The 26306-nt window shown below is 41.0% G+C and overlaps 1 protein-coding gene across 1 annotated transcript in view; it reads right to left on the bottom strand.

Annotated features, from left to right (window-relative positions):
* fras1 (Fraser extracellular matrix complex subunit 1) overlaps window positions 1–26306 on the bottom strand; it is a 233783-nt gene that overhangs the window by 36683 nt on the left and 170794 nt on the right. Inside the window, exons 34-40 of the mRNA XM_059337817.1 lie at window positions 25909–26028; window positions 23253–23432; window positions 17922–18046; window positions 14303–14443; window positions 12668–12895; window positions 7499–7612; window positions 4734–4884 (exon numbers count right to left, since the gene is read on the bottom strand). Of these exons, the coding sequence (XP_059193800.1) occupies window positions 4734–4884; window positions 7499–7612; window positions 12668–12895; window positions 14303–14443; window positions 17922–18046; window positions 23253–23432; window positions 25909–26028 (1059 nt within the window). The remainder of the gene's footprint in view (window positions 1–4733; window positions 4885–7498; window positions 7613–12667; window positions 12896–14302; window positions 14444–17921; window positions 18047–23252; window positions 23433–25908; window positions 26029–26306) is intronic.

Here is a 26306-nt window from a genome sequence, read left to right as displayed (position 1 = left end):
TTTGAGAGAATGGAGGGGTCGAGGTTGGGTTTTTTTAGTAGTGGCTGCACCACGGCGAACTTGAAGGCAGCCGGGACACAACCAGTGGAGAGGATGGAATTAAACAACAGTAGAAGGAAGGGGGCAACTGTGTTGAAGACTGTAGCATCCTTAAGTAGACGGGGGGGTAGACAGTCAGAGGGGCAGTTAGAAGGCTGCAGGTGTCTGACTGCATCGGAGAGGGAGGATAGGGTAGTGGGCTCAAACTGCTCGAAGACAGCCGGCTGGGGAAGGGGGGGAGGCGGGGGGAGGGGGCTGGCAGAGGTATCAGAGGGCCTGAGTGCTGCGACCTTGTCAATGAAGAATTTTTGAAAGTTTTCACAGAGGGCAGGTGAGGGCACAACAGGGGATTCATTACGGGGATTTATGAGAGAATTTAGAGTCTTGAAGAGAAACTGAGGTGAGGTTTGTGACTGTTTCTGGAGACCAGGGTGGAAATGTACTGTGAGGAGGAGATAAGAGATAAGAGGAGGAGGAGGAGGAGGAGGAGGAGGAGGAGGAGGAGGAGGAGGAGATAAGAGGAGGAGGAGGAGGAGGAGGAGGAGATAAGATATAAGAGGAGGAGGAGGAGGAGGAGGAGGAGATAAGAGATAAGAGGAGGAGGAGGAGGAGGAGGAGATAAGAGGAGGAGGAGATAAGAGGAGGAGGAGGAGGAGATAAGAGGAGGAGGAGGAGATAAGAGGAGGAGAAGGAGATAAGAGATAAGAGGAGGAGGAGGAGGAGGAGATAGAGAGAAGGAGGAGGAGGAGGAGGTGGAGGAGGAGGAGGAGATAAGAGATAAGAGAGATAAAGGTGGAGGAGGAGGAGGAGGAGATAAGAGATAAGAGGAGGTGGAGGAGATAAGAGGAGGAGAAGGAGATAAGAGATAAGAGGAGGAGGAGGAGGAGGAGGAGGAGGAGGAGGAGGAGGAGATAAGAGAAGGAGGAGGAGGAGGAGGTGGAGGAGGAGGAGGAGATAAGAGAAGGAGGAGGAGGAGGAGGTGGAGGAGGAGGAGGAGATAAGAGATAAGAGGAGGAGGAGGAGGAGGAGGAGGAGGAGATAAGAGATAAGAGGAGGAGGAGGAGGAGGAGGAGGAGGAGAGAGGAGAGAGGAGATAAGAGATAAGAGGAGGAGGAGGAGGAGGAGGAGATAAGAGATAAGAGGAGGAGGAGGAGGAGGAGGAGGAGGAGGAGGAGGAGGAGGAGGAGGAGGAGGAGGAGGAGGTGGAGGGGGAGGAGGAGGAGGAGATAAGAGATAAGAGGAGGTGGAGGAGGAGGAGGAGGAGATAAGAGATAAGAGGAGGTGGAGGAGGAGGAGGAGGAGGAGATAAGAGATAAGAGGAGGTGGAGGAGGAGGAGGAGAGTAAGAGGAGGGGGGAGCAGGAGTAGGAGGAGGAGGAGATAAGATATAAGAGGAGGTGGAGGAGGTGGAGGAGGAGGAGGAGGAGATAAGAGGAGGTGGAGCAGGAGGAGGAGGAGGAGATAAGATATAAGAGGAGGTGGAGGAGGAGGAGGTGGAGGAGGAGGAGATAAGATATAAGAGGAGGAGGAGGAGGTGGAGGAGGAGGATGAGGAGGAGGAGGAGGAGGAGGAGGAGGAGGAGGAGGAGATAAGATATAAGAGGAGGAGGAGGAGGAGGAGATAAGAGGAGGTGGAGGAGGAGGAGGAGGAGATAAGATATAAGAGGAGGAGGAGGAGGAGGAGGAGGTGGAGGAGGAGGAGATAAGATATAAGAGGAGGAGGAGGAGGAGGAGGAGGAGGAGGAGGAGGAGGAGGAGGAGATAAGAGGAGGAGGAGGAGGTGGAGGAGGAGGTGGAGGAGGAGGAGGAGATAAGATATAAGAGGAGGAGGAGGAGGAGGAGGAGGAGATAAGAGATAAGAGGAGAGGAGGAGGAGGAGGAGGAGGAGAAGAGGAGGAGGATAAGAGGAGGAGGAGGAGGAGATAAGAGGAGGAGGAGGAGATAGAGGAGGAGAAGGAGATAAGAGATAAGAGGAGGAGGAGGAGGAGGAGATAAGAGAGGTGGTGGTGGAGGTGGGTGGAGGAGGAGGAGGAGATAAGAGATAAGAGAGATAAAGGTGGAGGAGGAGGAGGAGGAGATAAGAGTTAGAGGAGGTGGAGGAGATTAAGGAGGGAGAAGGAGATAAGAGATAAGAGGAGGAGGAGGAGGAGGAGGAGGAGGAGGAGATAGAGAAGGAGGAGGAGGAGGAGGTGGAGGAGGAGGAGGAGATAAGAGAAGGAGGAGGAGGAGGAGGAGATAAGAGATAAGAGGAGGAGGAGGAGGAGGAGGAGATAAGAGATAGAGGAGGAGGAGGAGGAGGAGGAGGAGGAGGAGATAGAGATAAGTGGAGGAGGGAGGAGGAGGAGGAGATAAGAGATAAGAGGAGGTAGGAGGAGGAGGAGGAGGGAGGGTGGAGGTGGTGGGGTGGAGGTGGTGGTGGGGGGGTGGAGGAGGAGGAGATAAGAGATAAGAGGAGGTGAGGAGGAGGAGGAGGAGATAAGAGATAAGAGGAGGTGGAGGAGGAGGAGGAGGAGGAGATAAGAGATAAGAGGAGGTGGAGGAGGAGGGGAGATAAGAGGAGGGGGGCAGGAGTAGGAGGAGGAGGAGATAAGATATAAGAGGAGGTGGAGGAGATGGAGGAGGAGGAGGAGGAGATAAGAGGAGGTGGAGCAGGAGGAGGAGGAGGAGGAGATAAGATATAAGAGGAGGTGGAGGAGGAGGAGGTGGAGGAGGAGGAGATAAGATATAAGAGGAGGAGGAGGAGGTGGAGGAGGAGGAATGAGGAGGAGGAGGAGGAGGAGGAGATAAGATATAAGAGGAGGAGGAGGAGGAGGAGGAGGAGGAGGAGATAAGATATAAGAGGAGGAGGAGGAGGAGGAGATAAGAGGAGGTGGAGGAGGAGGAGGAGGAGATAAGATATAAGAGGAGGAGGAGGAGGAGGAGGAGGTGGAGGAGGAGGAGATAAGATATAAGAGGAGGAGGAGGAGGAGGAGGAGGAGGAGATGGAGGAGGAGATGGAGGAGGAGGAGGAGGAGGAGGAGGTGGAGGAGGAGGAGGAGGATGAGGAGGAGGAGAAGGAGGAGGAGGTGGAGGAGGAGGAGGAGGAGGAGGAGATAAGAAGAGTTGGAGGAGGAGGAGGAGATAAGATATAAGAGGAGGAGGAGGAGGAGGAGGTGGAGGAGGAGGAGATAAGATATAAGAGGAGGAGGAGGAGGAGGAGGAGGAGGAGGAGGAGGAGGAGGAGGTGGAGGAGGAGGATGAGGAGGAGGAGGAGGAGGAGGAGGAGGAGGAGGAGGTGGTGGAGGAGGAGGTGGTGAGGGGAGGAGGAGGAGGAGGTGGAGGAGGAGGAGGTGGAGGAGGAGGAGATAAGATATAGAGGAGGAGGTGGAGGAGGAGATAAGAGGAGGTGGAGGAGGAGGAGGAGGAGGAGGCTGCGAGGAGGACGGAGATAAGATATAAGAGGAGGAGGAGGAGGAGGAGGAGGAGGAGGAGGAGATAAGATATAAGAGGAGGTGGAGGAGGAGCAGGAGGAGGAGATAAGATATAAGAGGAGGTGGAGGAGGAGGAGGAGGAGGAGATAAGGGATAAGAGGAGGAGGAGGAGGAGATAAGAGGAGGAGGAGGAGGAGATAAGAGATAAGAGGAGGTGGAGGAGGAGGAGGAGGAGGAGATAAGAGATAAGAGGAGGAGGAGGAGGAGGAGGAGGAGGAGATAAGAGATAAGAGGAGGAGGAGGAGGAGGAGGTGGAGATAAGAGATAAGAGGAGGTGGAGGAGGAGGAGGAGGTGAAACTGGAAGAATAACAGAATAAAACCAGCCAAAGGCTGCTGAGCCGAAGTCATGAAAAAAAGTCAAATTGAGAAAAAGAATTGAAGTGTTGACTCTTTTTGCCTTTTATTTTGAAATACTAAAAAGTTTTCCCTCTGCAGAAACTGAATAAACCTTAAAATGATTTAATCTGAGAAGGAAATGATGAGAAACATCTTCATAACGACACGAAGAGAAACCTGCACATCAATAAACTCTCCGCACTTTACTGACACGAATGTAGTCGGCCACAGGAACAGGAAATAAATATTATTATAATATCATAATGTATAAAGGTGAGTGTACCTTAAAGACATTAATATTATATCATAATGTATCCAGGTGAGTGTACCTTAAAGACATTAATATTATATCATAATGTATCCAGGTGAGTGTACCTTAAGGATATATTATTATTATATTATAATATATCCAGGTGAGTGTACCTTAAGGACATATTATTATATTATAATGTATAAAGGTCAGTGTACCTTAAGGATATATTATTATTATATTATAATATATCCAGGTGAGTGTACCTTAAGGACATTAATATTATATTATAATATATAAAGGTCAGTGTACCTTAAGGATATATTATTATATCATAATATATAAAGGTGAGTGTACCTTAAGGATATATTATTATATTATAATATATCCAGGTGAGTGTACCTTAAGGATATATTATTATATCATAATATATAAAGGTGAGTGTACCTTAAGGATATATTATTATTATATCATAATATATAAAGGTGAGTGTACCTTAAGGATATATTATTATTATATTATAATATATAAAGGTGAGTGTACCTTAAGGATATATTATTATTATATTATAATATATCCAGGTGAGTGTACCTTAAGGATATATTATTATTATATTATAATGTATCCAGGTGAGTGTACCTTGAGTGAAGGAGGCGACGGGGCTGCCAGGCTTCACTTTGTTCTCCATGAAACCATGTTTGGGCTCCGAGGTGATCTCATAAACCAGCTGACTGTCTTCTGTGTCCGGATCCACCGTCAGCAGCTCCTTCTTGGTGATCAGGTTGGTGGCCTGATAAACAATAAACATAAACATGTTTAGAATAAACACAAACACATTTAGACTAAACCTTCTTGGTGATCAGGTTGGTGGCCTGATAAACAATAAACATAAACACGTTTAGAATAAACAACAGATAATAAACATAAACACATTTAGACTAAACAACAGATAATAAACATAAACACATTTAGACTAAAAAAACAGATAATAAACATAAACACATTTAGACTAAACAACCTCCAGATCTTCCATATATCTATATATATATATATATAGTATATATATATATATATATATATATATATATCATATAACCTTCTTGGTGATCAGGTTGGTGGCCTGACACAGAAAACATTGTAACATGTAATATATAGTTGTATTAAGTGTTGATACAAGCATCACTGTCATTTTTGCATTTATTTTTTGTAAAAATAGTTTTTCTCACTGTTAAATGTACTAAACACCATATCTCTAGCAGAAATATATACAATAAAATATGGATTAAAATGTCAATCTGAAAGGTGAAATCAACAGTGTTAATATAATTTTACTGTAATATTATAAAAAGTTGCACCGTAAAGTTCTGGCAACCACAGCTTATTTTATTTATTTTTGATTCATCTCCGTGATAAAACATGCAGGAGTTAATCTGCTGCAGAGCGAACAGACTCAGACTGGAGAAGAATGAAGAGTTTCAGATTCTCAGTGATCTGCTGACGTGTTTGAACCAGCAGGGGGAGCCACTTCATCACTCTTCATCATCAAACAGAGATAAAGCTTCTCTTTGCTCTGCTCATGTTTCTGTGATTGCTCCAGGAAGGCAGAGCTGAACTCTTAAAACCTGAATTTACTCTGCGGAGCACTAAAGCAACAATCCAGAACTTCACTTCACTCTTCAGCCTGTAAAGTGATCGCTTCAAATGTAAATATAATACAGTAAATGAGGAAGTGATTCCTCTAACTGTTCCCTTTCATTAGAGCCCTGAATGACGCCTGCAGGCTTCAAAGTGTTGACATTTGACCCGTCTCCATGGTTACCAAGATGCTATCGGAGCTATTATTATTATTATTATTATTATTATTGGGATTATTATTTAAAAAATGTGTAAAATAGTATGTTTTTAAGATATCTTCTAAAAATTTGAACTGGGAGTCGGCCATATTTTATACTTTGACCTCATTGTGTCAATAAGTTCCAGCTGTAATGATCTGCAGGCCTGTAATTACCAAAAAATACTCAGGTGGACAATAAAAAACAGATTTTTTTGGTGAAAACTGCAGTTTTCTGCTGGAAACCAATAAAAAAGAGCCAATTTGAACTGGAAAATTATGAAGTGAATCTCCATCTCTGGGTCCTTTAGTGTTTTAACCAGTGGTGGAAGAAGTATTAGGATCCTTTACTTAAGTAAAAGTACTAATAAAACACTGTGAAATTACTCCACTACAAGTAAAAGTCCTGCATTCAAAACATACTGAAGTAAAAGTACAAAAGTATCAGCACCAAAATGTACTTAAAGTATCAAAAGTAAAAGTACTCGTTTTGCAGAGAGGACCCACTCAGATTGTTTTATATATTCTAAATATATTATAAGATTATTTGTATTGATGCATTTATATAAGTAGCATTTTACTGTTGTCCACATTGGACTAATGTTAACTACTTAATACACTGTTATGTTTTATAAATGTGTAATCATATTAAACATTTTTTCATGTTGAATCTGAAAAGTAACTAAAGCTGTCAGCTAAATGTAGTGGAGTAAAAAGTACAATATTTGCCTCAAAATGTAGTGGAGTAGAAGTATAAAGTTACATAAAATGGAAATACTCAAGTAAAGTACAAGTAACTCAAAATTGGAGGAACAGATAAAGCAGCCTGTCGTCACAGACTAACTGCCGAGGCCAAATCTGACGTGAAGGATGTTTTTATCCAGAACGTGTTCCTGCATTATTTCATCTGACGGCAGCTCCACACTTTAAAACATGTCTGTAGATTTTAGAGTGGAAAAACTGTTAAACCACGACAGTAAAAGACGTAAAATGATAAATTAGTTAATTCAGTTTCAGTAACAATGAAACACTGTAACTGTATAAATCAGCCAAAACTGTGTTTTTTTACAGTTTTTTGGGGGGAAAATAAATTATCCACTGTAAAATACACTAGCACCGTGTTTGTAACAACATTTGTAAATGTTTGCATTTATCTGCATTTAACTGTTAAATGTAGTAAACACCATATCTCTAACAGAAATATACTGTAATATTTAATGGTAAAACCTTTAATTTATGCAGCATTTATAAAGTATTTTCTGGTCAATTATATGGCAGAACAGCGTTTCTTTTGATGGAAAAACTTTTTATTTATACAGTAAAAAATATGGAATAAAATGTCAATCTTAAAGGTGAAATCAACAGTGTTAATATCATTTTACCGAAACATTATAAAAAGTTGCACCGTATTTATTACGGTAACGTTCTGCTGGTTAGACGTATAAAGTTACATAAAATGGAAATACTCAAGTAAAGTACAAGTAACTCCAAATTCTACTTAAGTACAGTACTTGAGTAAATGTACTTAGTTACTTCCCACCACTGGTTTTAACAGCTACTAAACCGATTTTACCTTGTTGTCCATGTACTCCAGCCACTGCAGCCCCAGGTTGGTGACGATGCGCGGCGTGCCGTCGTCCACCGGCAGAATGTCGATCTTGAACTTCTGTGGAGCAGCCGTCACGATCTGGAAGAGCCAAAAAAAAGAGTTGAAGACATATTTCAAGATGGTTTAATGTAGCCCGGGTTACCCATGATGCCTTGTGGCTGGACTTGGTTTGGAACTGTGAGGCGGCATGGTCTCCATGGTGATTCTTAGCCCCGTTTTACACTTTATAACCCTAAAACAGGCTCCGTTAACAAACACTGGACTTAAATAATGTGAATAATTAGCCAGTCAGTGGTTCCTTAACGGGCAGTTTATCACAGATTTAGGTCATTTCTTTGTCTCAGAACATCTTGAGACTAACAGCAGCTCCTCCTGGCTGCCTCTGTCCTACTTTAGGATTTTTAAACTTTTTGTCTTTGAGTGTTTTAGTGTTTTAGTGCTAAAAGCAGCTCATTAATCTGTGAAATGCTCAAAGTAGTCACGATGACTCTTCAGTCACTAAGAGCACATCACAACATCACCAACAATCCTGAAATAGAAACCATCAATGATACTGAGACGTTATCAAGCTTCTTTATTTATATCTTCCCGTCTTTTGGGCTTTTTGCAGTTATCACAACTATTAATTTCCCTTCAGTTCTGTCTTTTCTTTCATGCACAAAAAGTTATAATTTCTTAGTGATGCTTGAAATAAGAAATGATTCCTTGTAAATATCAATTTTCTAGTTGTAAGTGTTGGTGAAGCAGCTTTGTAACTGTTGATATTCTAGTTTCCAGCATGTATTTACTCAGTATAGGTGATAAAATGTCAGTAACAAGCTGTAATATCTGATTTAGATCATTAAGGACCAAAACACTGAACACAAGTCAAACATGAGCCGGCAGAGAATAACAATTATCAGCATTCTGGACTATCAGTCGTTGTAAAAGCCTCGATTTTATTTAAAATCTTAATTTGGATATGGCAACATGTAGGCGTGTCACGATAATTATATTAAGAACTTATGGTGTAATATATATGAGCAGGATAAATATCTCCTGTTGTGTTTACATGCAGGTTCGTTTACTTAATAATGATGTTAACCAACATGATGTTTGACAAACAGCAGCTTTTATATTATTATTATTATTATTATTATTATTATTATTATAATTATAAGCGCTGGCTGCATGTTGTCACAGCAAACAATAATAAAACATAATTTTCTGCTCTGTTCTTTTATTCAAATGCATGTGTGAATATTCTTAAGAATGAAAAGTTAATTGCTCATTGAAACGGTGGATTATAATCTTATTATCATTATATCAGCGGCATAAATGACAATAATAACAAACATAGTAACTGTGACAGACCTGGCAACGTGCCTCCTGAATTCACAGACAAATAAAAGTTGTAGTAAAAGTTGTTCCCAGCAGCTTTGTGAACAGGATAGAAGAGGAACTTTAATACTATTTGTGGTGAAATAAAAGGTTTTGTGGAAACGACCGCTGCTCTCCAGCCATGCAAATAGTTTTATTGGTCCAGATCCTGCAGAATCCAACTCAATATGTGAAGAAAATGACATTAAAAGAAACCAGCAGCAGTTTGTGTTTAGACCAACAGATGGATAATGTTCAGACATGATAGAGGTTGAATGTTGCAGGTTATTACTGTATTGATTGTGTTGTAGAGGAACAGATAAAGCAGCCTGTCGTCACAGACTAACTGCCGAGGCCAAATCTGACGTGAAGGATGTTTTTATCCATAACGTGTTCCTGCATTATTTCATCTGACAGCAGCTCCACACTCTGAAACATGTCTGTAGATTTTAGAGTGAAAAACTGCTAAATCATGACAGTAAAAGACGTAAAATGATAAATTAGTTAATTCAGTTTCAGTAACAACGAAACACTGTAAATGTTTATATCAGACAAAACTGTGTTTTTTTTACAGTTTTTTGGGGGGAAAATAAATTCCTCCACTGTAAAATACACTAGCACCATGTTTGTAACAACATTTTTAAATGTTTGCATTTATCTGCATTTAACTGTTAAATGTACTAAACACCATATCTCTAACAGAAATATACTGTAAAATTTAATGGTAAAATCTTTAATTTATGCAGCATTTATAAAGTATTTTCTGGTCAATTATATGGCAGAACAGCGTTTCTTTTGATGGAAAAACTTTTTATTTATACAGTAAAATATGGAATAAAATGTCAATCTTAAAGGTGAAATCAACAGTGTTAATATCATTTTACTGTAATATTATAAAAAGTTGCACCGTGTTTATTACGGTAAAGTTCTGCTGGTTTTTACCATAAAAACAACAGTTGTTTTTTACAGTGTAGAGGGAGGAGAACCAGCTCGGACCGCAGCGCCGTTAACGCCACAAACACGAGCCGAACCGAACCACCAGCAGGTGATGAGCACAGGCCTGGCAGTGTGTAGGTGTGTGTGTGTGTGTGTGTGTGTGTGTGTGTGTGTGTTGTTGGGGATATCAATACCTGCCTGCTGTCACTCAGTTTAATCATGTGGACTATTTGTGGTGGAGCTGAGGAGCCAATTCACCCTGAGGATAACTACCACACACACACACACACACACACACACACACACACACTTTGAGCTACTACACTTGTGAGGACCCTTGTTTGAGCTCAATGAGTTCCGTTCCAGTGACTGGAAGGACGTGAGATGACTTTAAGAGATTTTAAGATTTTCATCAGGTAGGAAGAATAGAATAGAATAGAATAGAATAGAATAGAATAGAATAGAATACCATAAAATATGGATGGATGGATGGATGATGGATGGATGGATGGATGGATGGATGATGGATGGATGATGGATAGATGGATGGATGATGGATGGATGGATGGATGGATGGATGGATGATGGATGGATGGATGGATGGATGGATGGATGGATGATGGATGGATGGATGGATGAATGGGTGGATGGGTGGATGGATGGATGGATGATGGATGGATGGATGGATGAATGGGTGGATGGGTGGATGGATGGATGGATGATGGATGGATGGATGGATGGATGGATGGATGGATGGATGGATGGATGGATGGATGGATGAATGGGTGGATGATGGATGGATGATGGATGGATGGATGGATGATGGATGGATGGATGGATGGATGGATGAATGGGTGGATGATGGATGGATGATGGATGGATGGATGGATGAATGGGTGGAAGGGTGGATGGATGGATGGATGGATGATGGATGGATGGATGGATGGATGGATGTATGGATGGACATTGTTTCCATGTGCTCTCTATCACCATAAGTTTCACTTTCTGGTAGGAGCCACTTCATCCAGATTGTTGATCGGAGATGGCTCCCATATAAAATCTATGAGAACCAATATATCTTCCAAACCACTCAGAAGATCAATCTGGGTGTCAAAATCTACATTTTCTGGGTCAAAGAATCATTTAAAGCTCTTGAGAATATCACTAGATGATTATTTGATCCAATAGATATGTTCATTTTGTATTTACGTCATTTCCAACTCATTAATATAGGTCGTATACGGTGCATATATTATGAAAAATGAATAACATGCATAAATTTAATTGAACTTTATTAGTTTCACTGGTATTATTTATTCCATTTCCAACCACAAAGATGTGATCAGTTCCAGTGAGCCTTCCTGATGACCACCTTCACCACACACACTTTACAGCTTTCCTTTACTAATTATTATTATTATTATTATTATTTCTCCTGTCTCATATGTCTTAGCCTTGTGTTGGCGCTTCCTTTCTAGTGGTCAGATTTAACTTTTAGTTATTAAAATCTGATAATACAAGAAACAGCTGAGAAACCTTTTGGTAGTTACTTAGGGTTAGTTGGATTTTTTTTCCATATATGCAGCCGCCTACTAACAAACAGCCATTCAGTGGTGAGAAAACGTCCCAAAAACCTCTTTCCAACTCGTCTGACTCTGCAGTGCAACATGTCACTCACTCAGGTCCTCACAGAGATAGAAACACCAGAGCTCACACAGAAACTGCTGATTCACCCGTCCTGTCATGAAAAGGTCACACACACACACACACACACACACACAAACACAAACACACACACACACACACACACACACACACACACACACACGCCCCAACTCTGCTAATTCAATCATCCAGCTGTAATAAATATGTCAAGAAGCTGCTCACACACACACCAACACACTGCTAACTGCAAATTTGGCCTTCCTGCTGCGGTAAACACACACACACACACACACACACACACACACTGCAAAAAACATGAAGCTCACCAAGTATTTTTTTCTTCTATCTACCAATAGTATCTTAATTATATTGTTTTGAGTATAATTTACCTACTGACCATAGCTTCATGTGCTTATTTAATTATCTTATTGTGTAAAGACTTGTTTTCAGGATTGACATTGTGAGCTTTCTCATGCTTTTCAATCTATTCAACTGTTGAATATGGTGAGTTTTTACCTAAAATATTGGCTCCAGTTGAGAGTTTTAGTTGCATGGAGTTTAAACGTATTTCGAAAGCATTTTCTATCCTCCAAAATGTGCTCGTTTCAAGTATTACTGGTTATAGTCGGCCTTTTCAAGCCACAATTGTTAAAAAAACGTATAATTGGAGTTCCTATTTCAAACTATCATTGTTTTTTCAAGTGTAATTCCAGTACTTAGAGCACAGGCAGATAACTTGACTTGTTTCCAGCATGTATTTGCTTAATTCTAGTTGTTTATTTCAAATTTTTTGTCAGTTGGTTTTTGCAGTGCACACACACACACACACACACACAGACAGACAGCCGTACCTCCCACCCATCCGGACAGACAGCCGTACCTCCCTCCCACCCACCCGGACAGACAGCCGTACCTCCCTCCCACCCATCCGGACAGACAGCTGTACCTCCCTCCCACCCACCCAGACAGACAGCCGTACCTCCCTCCCACCCGGACAGACAGCCGTACCTCCCTCCCATCCACCCGGACAGACAGCCGTACCTCCCTCCCACCCACCCGGACAGACAGCCATACCTCCCTCCCACCCACCCAGACAGACAGCTGTACCTCCCTCCCACGCACCCAGACAGACAGCCGTACCGCCCTCCCTCCCACCCGGACAGACAGCCGTACCTCCTTGCCGGCCTCCTCCACCATGAAGAGCAGGTTGGAGCCGTCGGCCACGCTGAAGGTGAAGCGGTCCTTCAGGGAGTTGGAGCCGTCGTGGTTGTAGCTGATCCGGTTCTGGTAGATGTCGTCCATGGTGAAGCTGCTGGTCTGACGGTAGTGCTGCCCGTTGGCCGTTCGCTCGATGGTGCCGTGGCGAGGAGCCTGCACCACGCTGAAGATGATCGACTCCGCCTGCAGAAAAACAGGCACGTTTAACCCATTTAAGGAGGGAAAGCATTACCACATTTCTACCATTAAAACCGGGGGCGCTGTTGCGTCATTCTACCATTAAAGCGGAAAGAGGATATGTCGTTTTGTAGTATTTGTATTTGTATTTTCCACCTATTTTTGATCTTTTGGCCAATGAAATGCATCAGAATACATGTGGGAGTGTCGCAATGCATCATGGGACTTTTCCGGAACTTATAAATCATGGTGAAGACGACTATAGCGGAGGGAGCTCACATATAACAGCTATAAGCTCTCAGATACTTGTTGAATTTCATTTCTATCTGCTACAGAGGCTGAAAAATCTATTATTTAGTAGGAAGAAACGACACTTCTGTTGCATTTACAGAAAAACTTCAGGTTTTAGGGGCTGATTTTAAAATCACCAATCAGAGGTTTTACAGCCATTTTAGGCCTAAATGGGTTAAATACAACTTTGAGGAACTAGGAGTATTACCACTCTACTGTTTATACTCCACCTCAGAGGGAAATATTGCTCTCAGTTATTATCCGACACCTTTAGTTACTTTACACATTCTGATTCTTAATACAAAATATAAAATAAAACAGATATATTATGATGCATTATTACAGATTAAGCAATAAAGTCATACAAATAAGCTCCACCTTTACCAGCTGCAAGATAAAAGTGATAATCGGAAAATAAAAAAATAGATGGATGGATGGATGGATGGATACTTTATTTATCCTGAGGGGAAATTCAAGAAGTATGACATACATTGTTCTAAAATTGTGCATAATGAGTGTTTTTAGGTTTAAGTGTGTTTTCCTGCAGCTACTTTACTTATTTTCCTCGAGTAAAATTCAGAATTTAGGACTTTTTGTTGTATTTTTATTAGGATTTCTACATTGTGTTATTGTAATTTTGACTTAAATAGAATATGTGAGTACAAAATCCATAAAAAAAAAAACACAAAAAGAGTTTTCTTTTACAAACTGTCATTTACTGCTCTATAGATAAACTTTTATTATTATTACTTTACAACTTTAACAGCCAAACCATAACCACCGGGAACATCTAACCCACAGCTGAATACTGGAGCTCCTCAGTGGCTTTTTAAAGACATCTTGTGAAGTCACTAATTACTGGAGATGTTCACAGAAAGTACATCCTCACAAATTAAAAAAAAAAAATCAATAATAACTAAATAAGTGATTGGAGTGCAGTGGAGATGGCTGGTTGGTGGATTAAGAGTGTGTGATTCTGGTGTTTTCTCTCTTTATAAAGCTGTAAACAACAGCTTACACAGATTAGTTTGGCCAGCTTAGCTGCTGATCACCACTTAGAGGTCCTGCTCTTTGAAAATAAACAGATAAAGACGAGATTCTTCAGGGGTTTTAGTGTCCTACCTCGGTGTCGGCATCGGTGGCTTTCAGCTCAAACTCGGTGATGGTCTTCCTCACGCCCTCCTGGACCCTCATACCAGGAACCTGCAGCAGAGGCAGCGAGTCGTCCACCGGCCTGATGGTGATGTAGAAGGTCTGGGCCACCTGGAGGCAAGCACAGACAGATATTAACACATTAACAAGAAATATTAATGTGCAAATCTTTCCAAACATCTGAAAAGAGAAGCCAATGTGTCTTAAACCTGCATTCTCTCTAATGGCCAGCAGGGGGCGACTACTGGCTGCAGAAAGAAGCTTTTGGATGGGTAGATGATGTATGGAACAATGATATCTCTTCCAATAAACATAAGTGTGTTTTATTCTAAGACAAACTCGATGAAAACATTTTCTTGAAGCGTATCAGAAAAAAACGACTGACACAAATCTGAAAACAAGGTTATTTTTTTGCAGCAAAAGAACTTGTTTTTTTTGGATATCTGCAGATTTGATGAATTAATTAAAAACCATATGCAGCACGTTCTATAGTGTCTGCCCTGTATCTGTAAAACCCAGATGATGCAACCCAAATAGCTCAAAGTGCAGCTCCACCAGAAACAGCAGTGAGCCCTCCAGCAGTCCCAGCTCGCCACTAAAAATATTCTGCTTTAGTTACGCTTTAATGCAGATCTCTTGCTCATTAACATGCAGAGCTTTCTAACACAGAGAGCTGAACCGGCCTCCCGACTGGAGAGAGCAGAGTTAACAAAAGTTTGAAAAAAAGCACCGAACCACTTCACAAACACGAAGCGCCACAAAGGCGACAAAAGGCTCCACAGAGCGCGGCCGGCCGGGCGTGAAGGCCAAATGACCTTTTTCACATGTTTACTCAAGTCCTTGTGGTCCTCATTAGTCCGGATTAGCAAGGCAGATTTATGCATGAGGCTGGTGGAGAGACACGTCCTCAACACTCTAAAAGCCTCACAGTTATTTATATATTTAGCTTTAATATTGAAAGGTAATTAATGTGCGACGGGTTGGAAAACTTCTGCTGACCCTGTGTCACTACCTGCCAGTGACAAACAGTCTGAAGGGGCTTTAATACGTCTGTCTCTGGTCCAGACAACGGACGGGCAGACAGACGTGTTATTGTTAGAAGATGTCTCTGAACACAGACGTTTTATTCTGAAAGCTTTATTCTGTGAGCTGACCTTCCTGCTGAACACCTGGCTGCAGCTCATGAAGCTCTGAAAGACACAAGAGCTAAAGTTTGTCGGTTAGACCCGCGACAGAAACAGTTGGAAAGCTGTGTACGACATGAATTAAACAGAATGTGATCATTTGCTGATCCAAAATGTCCAAAAGATGGACAAAGATGTTTTACATTTCCTACAGGGTTCCTACAGCTTAAGGTAAAATAGATTTAAGAGTTTTTAAAGCCACTTGGTATTCAATTTAGGACCATTTTTACAAACTAACAAAGTGATGACCAAAAAAATTCACTAAATTACCAGACAAGAAACCAAATTACCAAAAGAAATTATGTAAAATGACCAAAATAAGACACTAAATTACCAAAATAAGACACTAAATTACCAAAAAAGACACTAAATTCCCCCAAAATTATGTAAAATTACCAAAAAAGACACTAAATTCCCCCAAAATTTTGTAAAATGACCAAAAAAGATACCAAATGACCAGACAAGAAACCAAATGACCAAAAGAAATTATGTAAAATGACCAAAATAAGACACTAAATTACCAAAAAAGACACTAAATTACCCAAAAATTATGTAAAATGACCAAAAAGATACTAAATTACCAAAAAAGACACTAAATTCCCCCAAAATTATGTAAAATGACCAAAAAAGACACTAAATTACCCAAAAATTTTGTAAAATGACCAAAAAAGATACCAAATGACCAGACAAGAAACCAAATTACCAAAAGAAATTATGTAAAATGACCAAAATAAGATACTAAATTACCAAAAAAGACACTAAATTACCCAAAAATTATGTAGAATGGCCAAAAAGATACTAAATTACCAAAAAAGACACTAAATTCCCCCAAAATTATGTAAAATGACCAAAAAAGACACTAAATTACCCAAAAATTTTGTAAAATGACCAAAAAAGATACCAAATGACCAGACAAGAAACCAAATTACCAAAAGAAATTATGTAAAGTGACCAAAATAAGACACTAAATTACCAAAAAAGACACTAACTTACCCAAAAATTATGTAAAATGACCAAAAAGATACTAAATTACCAAAAAAGACACTAAATTCCCCCAAAATTATTTAAAATGACCAAAAAAGACACAAAATTACCCAAAAATTTTGTAAAATGACCAAAAAAGATACCAAATGACCAGACAAGAAACCAAATTACCAAAAGAAATTATGTAAAATGACCAAAATAAGACACTAAATTACCAAAAAAGACACTAAATTCCCCCAAAATTTTGTAAAATGACCAAAAAAGATACCAAATGACCAGACAAGAAACCAAATGACCAAAAGAAATTATGTAAAATGACCAAAATAAGACACTAAATTACCAAAAAAGACACTAAATTACCCAAAAATTATGTAAAATTACCAAAATAAGACACTAAATTACCAAAAAAGACACTAAATTCCCCCACAATTATGTAAAATGACCAAAAAAGACACTAAATTACCCAAAAATTTAGTAAAATGACCAAAAAAGATACCAAATGACCAGACAAGAAACCAAATTACCAAAAGAAATGTAAAATGACCCAAAAAGATACTAAATTACCAAAAAAGACACTAAATTACCCAAAAATTATGTAAAATGACCAAAAGAGACACTAAATTACCAGATAAGAAACCAAATTATCAAAAGAAATAATATAAAATGACCAAAATAAAACACTACATTACTAAAACAAAGTCATAAAAGCTTTGTAATGTAATTATTTGTTTCAAAATTTATTTTTTGACTAATTTTTCTCTCCCTCTGCACTCTAGCGATGATGTCATCCACTCTAGCCTCTCCATAGGGTTATATGGGGGGATTTTTTGGCGTGTTTTTGACGAACAATTTGAAAACCGTTTGGTGAAACCCTTAGAAAAGTCACAGCACATAATTTAATACGATCTGAGTGTTTTTGACCAAAACGCTGGAGGAGTACTAAAACAACAAGGAAGCATTTGTTGTTGTGTTTTTAGATTGTTGTTGTGTTTTTTGATTTGTTGTTGTGTTTTTTGATTTGTTGTGTTTTTTGACTTCTTGTTGTGTTTTTAGATTGTTGTTGTGTTTTTTGATTTGTTGTTGTGTTTTTTGATTTGTTGTTGTGTTTTTTGACTTCTTGTTGTGTTTTTAGTTTGTTGTTGTTTTTTGATTTGTTGTTGTGTTTTTGGTTTGTTGTTTTTTTTTGACTTGTTGTTGTGTTTTTTGATTTGCTGTTGTGTTTTTTGATTTGTTGTTGTTTTTTGATTTGTTGTTGTGTTTTTGGTTTGTTGTTGTTTTTTGATTTGTTGTTGTGTTTTTTGATTTGCTGTTGTGTTTTTTGATTTGTTGTTGTGTTTTTTGATTTGTTGTTGTGTTTTTTGATTTGTTGTTGTGTTTTTTGATTTGTTGTTGTGTTTTTGGGTTTGTTGTTGTTGAATCACCTCGTTGGTCCCGTCTGACACGGTGAAGGAGAACTGGTCGGCGTGCTTCTCTTCTTCGCTGGTGTGGACGTACTGGATGCTGCGTGACGCCAGATCAGCCTGAGAGAAGGAGCTGATCCTGGAGCCTGGAGAGGAGGAGCAGGAGGAGGAGGAGCAGGAGCAGGAGGAGGAGGAGGAGGAGGAGCAGGAGCAGGAGGAGGAGGAGGAGGAAGAGGAGCAGGAGGAGGAGGAGGAAGAGGAGCAGGAGCAGGAGGAGGAGGAGGAGGAGGAGGAGGAGAAGGAGGAGCAGAAGACGAAGGAGGAAGAGGAGCAGGAGGAGGAGCAGGAGCAGGAGGAGGAGGAGGAAGAGGAGCAGGAGCAGGAGGAGGAGGAGGAGGAGGAGCAGGAGCAGGAGGAGGAGCAGGAGCAGGAGGAGGAGGAGGAAGAGGAGCAGGAGGAGCAGGAGGAGGAGGAGCAGGAGGAAGAGGAGGAGAGTTGTTAGAGGAGTTGGAATAATCATTGAGTGTTTCTCTTTGAACTGTCAGTGAAACGTGGTGACACAGAAACACAGAGAACGTCTTTAGAACGTCTTTAGAACGTCATTAGAACATCTTTAGAACGTCATTAGAACATATTTAGAACATCATTAGAACGTCATTAGAACGTCATTAGGACATCTTTAGAACATCATTAGAACGTCATTGGAACGTCATTAGAACGTCATTAGAACATCTTTAGAACGTCATTAGAACATCTTTAGAACGTCATTAGAACATCTTTAGAACGTCATTAGAACGTCATTGGAACGTCATTAGAACGTCTTTAGAACGTCATTAGAACGTCATTGAAACGTCATTAGAACATCTTTAGAACGTGTTTAGAACGTGTTTAGAACATCTTTAGAACGTCATTAGAACATCTTTAGAACATCTTCAGAACGTATTTAGAACGTCTTTAGAACATCATTAGAACATCTTTAGAATGTCTTTAGAACGTCATTAGAACGTCTTTAGAACTTATTTAGAACGTCTTTAGAACATCATTAGAACATCTTTAGAACATCTTTAGAACATTATTAGGACGTCTTTAGAACATCTTTAGAACATCATTACAACATCTTTAGAACATCATTACAACATCTTTAGAACATCTTTAGAACATCATTAGAACATCTTTAGAACGTGTTTAGAACGTGTTTAGAACATCTTTAGAACGTCATTAGAACATCTTTAGAACATCTTTAGAGCGTCTTTAGGACGTTGAGTGTTTCTGTCCTTCCCGTTCTCTTCTTCTTTCTCTCATTTATCTGTTCTGTTGTTTCTCTTCCTTCCGTATTGAATCTCAGCGTCTATGATCTGTTTTCTTCTCTCTGGGCTGGTTTCAGTCTCAGAGCTCACACTGTGTTCCCTCCTCTCTTCTTTTCTTTTCTTTCTTGGCTTTTGTCATTTTAATGAGCAAATAAACTAAAAGTTGAACTTGTTTTTGTTGTTTTAACAAGGCCCCGGCTCTCTTTTCTCTCTTTTCTCTCTTGTTTTCTCTCTCTCGACGCCTCTGTGAATTAAAACTCTGTGGGAAACATAATCAGGTTGGAGTGCTGCGATCAAACACGACCCGGCGTGAAACTAAAGGAAATTGTCTTGAAACAAAAACATATTTTGCATCACAGGCGTTTAAGTTTCTGCTGATTTGTCACGTCTGGCTGCTTTAAAGACACTTTCAGGAGACAATCGAGTTCTTTGCATGACATAAATTAAAGAGTGATGAATAATGAATGTGGAAGAGAGAAGATGCACAGAAGTTTGTAGAAAATCTCCATTTCCATCTCCGTATATATCATTTTCTAACATTTCACTTCCACAGCAGACAGTTTAACAAATCAAAAATGTTATCATATAAATTGCTATATTAATACCAGATGGGGTTTTTAATGTCTGGGATTGAATGTGTGTGAGTCCTATAATTTAACACCGTTAACTGATATTCAAATATTTAAAATGACAGTTTCTGTCACTGTAGGTAGAGAAAGTCAATAATTTATAGACGACCCATTATTCATGCTGTCAGAGAGTTTGATGTGAAGGTAATGACTTTATGTTTAAAATTAAAAGTTTTTAAGGTGGAAAGTTGCTTTTCGTCCCCAGACGGGAAGAATTTCCCCCCCAAAAATAACTAAAACAACAACAATGGAAGGTCAATAACTCATTCAGCGAGTCACCGAGGACCTGAAGGAAACATTAATCTTCTTTATGTCAACAGTCTGAGGTTTCCCCTCATTTATTCCCCAGCTGGAGGTTTATTCATCGTTATAATCAGGACAGACACACAGAGACAGAGATGGAAACACCTGCTTATTATTATTATCCTCATCGCTTTTAACACAAATGTATCTTATGATTTGTCTTGACAGGAAATAGAAAAGAGAGAAAGTCTACTTAGTAAAAACTTGCTGCCTCAATGCGAATATGCAGCTCAATAAAAAGTTTCAGTGCTGTAAAGTTTAATTTCACTGTCTGAAATCTTTGTTGTTGATGCTGAAACTTTTGGTCTTGACGTCCAATAAGGATAACGAGGAACGAAGCCCAGTCAAGGAGAAGCCATGTTTTCATGTCAAAGAGTTTTACGTATATTTTGTGTGCATAAATCTGTGTAATTTGAAATCTGTCCAATAAGTGCTTTATTCTATTTATTCTATATCTCTAATGCAAGAATCAACACATGCAATAACTTTTTTACTGTGAACAACAATCTAGTCTGTTACGTCTACGTTCATTTGTCTTTTTTACACATTTTAAGTGCCTCAGATGTGTACTGAAGTATAGTACTTGAGTAAGTGTAGTTAATCTACTTAGTACCAAACCAGAAACTAACGTAGTTGCCCAACTTCCTTTTTAATGCATTAAAAGAAACGTGAGATAACTTGTGAACCGAAACTCATCAAGTCTTCACCTCATCTCTTTCTAAACCTGTTTCTCTTTTGTACTCTGACTCGTCTCCTCTGACTCGTCTCCTCTAACTCGTCTCCTCTGACTCGTCTCCTCTGACTCGTCTCCTCTGACTCTTGTCCTCTGACTCGTCTCCTCTGACTCGTCTCCTCTGACTCGTCTCCTCTGACTCTTGTCCTCTGACTCGTGTCCTCTGACTCGTGTCCTCTGACTCGTGTCCTCTGACTCGTCTCCTCTGACTCGTCTCCTCTGACTCGCCTCCTCTGACTCGTCTCCTCTGACTCGTCTCCTCTGACTCGCCTCCTCTGACTCGTCTCCTCTGACTCGCCTCCTCTAACTCGTCTCCTCTGACTCGTCTCCTCTGACTCGCCTCCTCTGACTCGTCTCCTCTGACTCGCCTCCTCTAACTCGTCTCCTCTGACTCGTCTCCTCTGACTCGCCTCCTCTAACTCGTCTCCTCTGACTCGTCTCCTCTGACTCGTCTCCTCTGACTCGTCTCCTCTGACTCGTGTCCCCTGACTCGTCTCCTCTGACTCGCCTCCTCTGACTCGTCTCCTCTGACTCGTCTCCTCTGACTCGCCTCCTCTGACTCGTCTCCTCTGACTCGCCTCCTCTAACTCGTCTCCTCTGACTCGTGTCCTCTGACTCGTCTCCTCTAACTCGTCTCCTCTGACTCTTGTCCTCTGACTCGTCTCCTCTAACTCGTCTCCTCTGACTCGTCTCCTCTGACTCGTCTCCTCTAACTCGTCTCCTCTGACTCGTCTCCTCTGACTCGTCTCCTCTGACTCGTCTCTGACAGAAGAAGTCTTTGAGGTTGGCGGTGAGAGTTTTATTGATCTGAGCGACCAGCGCTCCACCTGAGAGGGACGTCACCTCTTCAGACGGTTCATAAGGCCTTTATGAAGACTTTGTGACAGAGACAGACAGCGTTCACGTCTCCGTCCCAGAGGAGCAGCGAGCGTGTTAGCGTGTTAGCGTGGAGCTGACAGGCTGCTGATTGGCTGGCGGTAATTACCCGGAGCTGCTCTGAGGCTCTGCTGGTAACATCCTGATCATTAGCATGAGAGAGAGCAGTCAGAGATGGAGGGATTGTTCAACAGCACGGAACCAATAATCACCTCTCTGTGGTTAGAAGATCAATCATTTCTTTTTGTTTTCATTCGTTCAGAAACACTTCTTTTAATTCCATGTGTAAATAATAAGGTGCAAATATGGTTTAACCCTAAAAACATGCTACCAAAAGGTTTCTCACTACTACTACTACAACTACTGGTTTACAGTCGTATCAGATGGACCTTAAAACAGACTCAACGTTGACCAGTTTCTGACTCCAAGAAACGCCTCATTATCAAACCTCCAGGTCTTTAAAATGACCATTACTCCTTCTAGTCAGGAGGCGGAGCTAAATAAAGGGAACACGGAGGACAAATCCAGACCAAATCTATCAAATCTATCACCATAAGTTTCACTTTTTGGTAGGAGCCACTTCATCCAGATTCCTAATAACTAGGGTTAATAATCTGTTCATCCTAGAGGTGGTGCAGTAACATGTTGGTACCTGGGCTGGTGGTTAGGGTTAGGGTTAATAATCAGCAGCGAGGCGTACCTGGGCTGGTGGTTAGGGTTAATAATCAGCAGCGAGGCGTACCTGGGCTCGTGGATAGGGTTAATAATCAGCAGCGAGGCGTACCTGGGCTGGTGGTTAGGGTTAATGATCAGCAGCGAGGCGTACCTGGGCTGGTGGTTAGGGTTAATAATCAGCAGCGAGGCGTACCTGGGCTGGTGGTTAGGGTTAATAATCAGCAGCGAGGCGTACCTGGGCTGGTGGTTAGGGTTAGGGTTAATAATCAGCAGCGAGGCGTACCTTGGCTGGTGGTTAGGGTAAATAATCAGCAGCGAGGCGTACCTGGGCTGGTGGTTAGGGTTAATGATCAGCAGCGAGGCGTACCTGGGCTGGTGGTTAGGGTTAATGATCAGCAGCGAGGCGTACCTGGGCTTGTGGTTAGGGTTAATAATCAGCAGCAAGGCGTACCTGGGCTGGTGGTTAGGGTTAATAATCAGCAGCGAGGCGTACCTTGGCTGGTGGTTAGGGTTAATAATCAGCAGCGAGGCGTACCTGGGCTGGTGGTTAGGGTTAATAATCAGCAGCGAGGCGTACCTGGGCTGGTGGTTAGGGTTAATAATCAGCAGCGAGGCGTACCTGGGCTGGTGGTTAGGGTTAATAATCAGCAGTGAGGCGTACCTGGGCTGGTGGTTAGGGTTAATAATCAGCAGTGAGGCGTACCTGGGCTGGTGGATAGGGTTAATAATCAGCAGCGAGGCGTACCTGGGCTGGTGGTTAGGGTTAATAATCAGCAGTGAGGCGTACCTGGGCTGGTGGTTAGGGTTAATGATCAGCAGTGAGGCGTACCTGGGCGGGTGGCGTGCTCCAGGTGACCCAGGCTCGTCTGTCTGGTGATGCGGTAGACGAGTTCTCCCGGCTCGCTGTCCTGGTCGCTGGACGACAGCTGCAGCGTGGTCAGCTTCTTCATCGTGTTCTCGTCCAGAACCAGACCTTTATTCACCACCACGGAGGGAGGAAGACGATCCTCTGGAGGACGAAGAGAGACAGAGTGAGAGAGAGTCTTACTAACGAGTCCAGACCAGGACCAGAGAACACACTTCTTTATGTTTCTTGGGTCAGATACAGACTGTAAAACTGCGATCTTGACTCTTGTGCAGCTGACATCACCTAACCCTGACTCGGTTACTTTTTTAAAAAACAATAACATTTTAGATCCCAAGTTGTTTTTTCCACTAGTTAACTTGAGGTTGTCTCAGAAAACATCTAATTTACAGTGGTAAAGTATAGCTTCACATAGAATGATTTTCTATTTTTATAAAGTCTAGTCCAGCGTATAATCAGACTCCAGAGTCTCTCAGTCAGCCGGATACTTTCTAGTCACTTTTGACAGCTTTAAAACTCACCAAAACTTTTATTTTCCCTCTGACTTCCTTCTGGGGAGACGGAGCCAGACTGTTGTAGTGGTTCAGCGGTTAAATCCAGACGGAGGGATGGTCTAGTCCCTCACCGTGATATATATATTGCATCTGACACTTTGATATATTATTGCTGTGTTCATTTATTATTTTATTAATGAATTGTATATTTGTCATTGATTTGTCTCACATATATATTTTATAGTGTTTTATTGATTCTTATATCTTACTGTTATTGTGTAATGTCCAAATATTTGGTAAAAGTTGTACTTGTGCTTTGGCAATATTGTGTTTTTTTAACTTTCGTGCCAATGAAGCTTTATTGAATTGAATTGAAATGAATTGAGAGTCACATATCACCAATAAGGTTTATGAGTAAACGCTGGGCGGCCTTTACACAGTTTATGAAAACAATTCATCCAAACAGCAGATAAAAACATTGAGAGAGAAGGAGTAGAGGAGGAAGGAGCAGAGAGTGATGAGGAGAGGAGAGCAGATAAGAGGAGCAGAGGAGGTTTATGGAGCTGCAGAAACAGAACGAGTCGAGAAGCAGAAACAGATTGAGTCTGTGACGGATGATACGGGTCTGAGAGGTTCAGGGCGAGAGGAGAGGATTAGGAAGATTGAGAGAAGGGCAGAGAGGAACAGAGGGCAGGAAGAGATACGAACAGAGAGCTTCAGTCACATCTGAGGGAACAAAACAGAACAAGATAACAACGTGAGCTGGGAAGATATGAGACCCAGATCCCTCCGTCTGGATTCAACCACTGCAGCAGTCTGGCTGCGTCCCCAGAAGGAAGTCAGAGGGAAAATTAAAGTTTAAAGCCGTCAAAAGAGACAAGAAAGTGTCCAGCTGACTGAGAGACTCTGGTAACTCCTCAGAGGAGGCTGATCGTCCACGCCGGACCTCTCCGCTGTCTGAGGCTCCCCGAGGATTCACACCTGCAGACTCACACCTGCACATCTGGACCCATTATATTTTATATTTTGTATTTTGTGACAGTGCCGCCTGTTTCATTTGAAGTATTAAAAACTTTTTTTCATGAAACCGAAGCGCGAAGACGAATAATTTTAGCATGTGCTTTAAATTAAAAATGAATAAATGATTAAAGCAGTGAAGTGATGATATGAGAAAAACATTTTCCATGGTTTTCTTCATAAAAATAAAAAACATTATCAATAAAACCATGTTAAATGTCTAGATATCAGCTCTTAAATTAAACTCTTATCGAATATTTTTGTTGTTATCATTAAATTTGTCCAAACCTTTAGTTGCACCAGCCATTAAATTGAACAGGGGTGTTTTAATATTTTTTTTCCATGACTGTATATTAATAATAATTAACCTATGTTGACTTTTATCATCAGCTGGAAGGTTTATATTCCTCTGAATGTCAGAGACTGAGAGTGAACTAATCTCAAAACGGTTTTAACACCTTTAACTTCAATAAAATGAGCTGATTTAGCAGAATAAAAAACGTCCAGTGGCTTTGAAAACTAACAAGCTGTCAAAGTGTTTTAATAGCAGTTTTAGTGTGTGTGGGGGTTAATCTGGCATTACATAAAAAATACTAATGCAATCAAATCAATGTTGTTCCTAATCTTTGACACATCTAAGACACTAATCTCCACCAAAACCACAGCTCCCTACTATTAATTATATGGAAAATAATTCATTTTTTGTGTTTAAAAAAAAAAGAAATTATGGAAAAATTCAAATATATAAAGTCAAAGTTATGAAAATGATCTATTTTTTGGTAGTTTTGAACAAGTCTGAAGTTGTTTAAGAGATTTATGAAAAAATAATCTGAAAATAATATTGATGTATGGTGATCTAATAGCAGTTTTAGTGTGGATGGCGATTTTGGCCACAAGGGGCACCAGAGAGAGTTAATTTGAGGCATAAAGGGTTAAATATAAATATCCTGAATATGTGCTTCAGAGAATAGAAGAGTGGCTCCTACATTAAATGGCTCCACACAGTTCCTATTCAGGCTGTGTCGGAGGAGCAGAGCCAGGCAGGACGAAGGGTTAAACACTTGATCCTGTCTGAGCGCTGCGGGGACCGGAGGCTGGAGGAAACCTACCGAGCACACTGATGAAGAAGGACTGGTCGATCAGCTTGTTGCCCTCTGGATCCACCAGGTTGAACTTGAAGGACAGGCTGCCTCCCTTCTCCCCTTTCTCATGGCTGAACTGCAGCATGCCTGCAAGACGAGAGTCAGGGACAAGAGCACCAAGTCATCATGATGTGTGTGCATTTCTCTTGTGTGGACTTAACCTAGCTCCTAGTCTCTGGTAATGTAATTTTGCTTTAAGATTGTTAATTGTTTTGCTTAAAGGTTGCTTAGTGTTGCTTAGTGTTTCTGCCTAAGTTTGTTTCTCTACTTGCTGGGCTTTCTGCTTTATTTGCTTGGTTTAAGTTTAAAAGTTAAGGTCAGTTTTCAGAGCCCTACTGTCTAGCTACCTTATCTGTTGATTGGCT

Source organism: Centropristis striata, chromosome 7, assembly GCF_030273125.1.
Source record: "Centropristis striata isolate RG_2023a ecotype Rhode Island chromosome 7, C.striata_1.0, whole genome shotgun sequence".
Taxonomy (NCBI): Eukaryota; Metazoa; Chordata; class Actinopteri; order Perciformes; family Serranidae; genus Centropristis; species Centropristis striata.
This window is presented reverse-complemented; position numbering and strand designations above follow the sequence as displayed.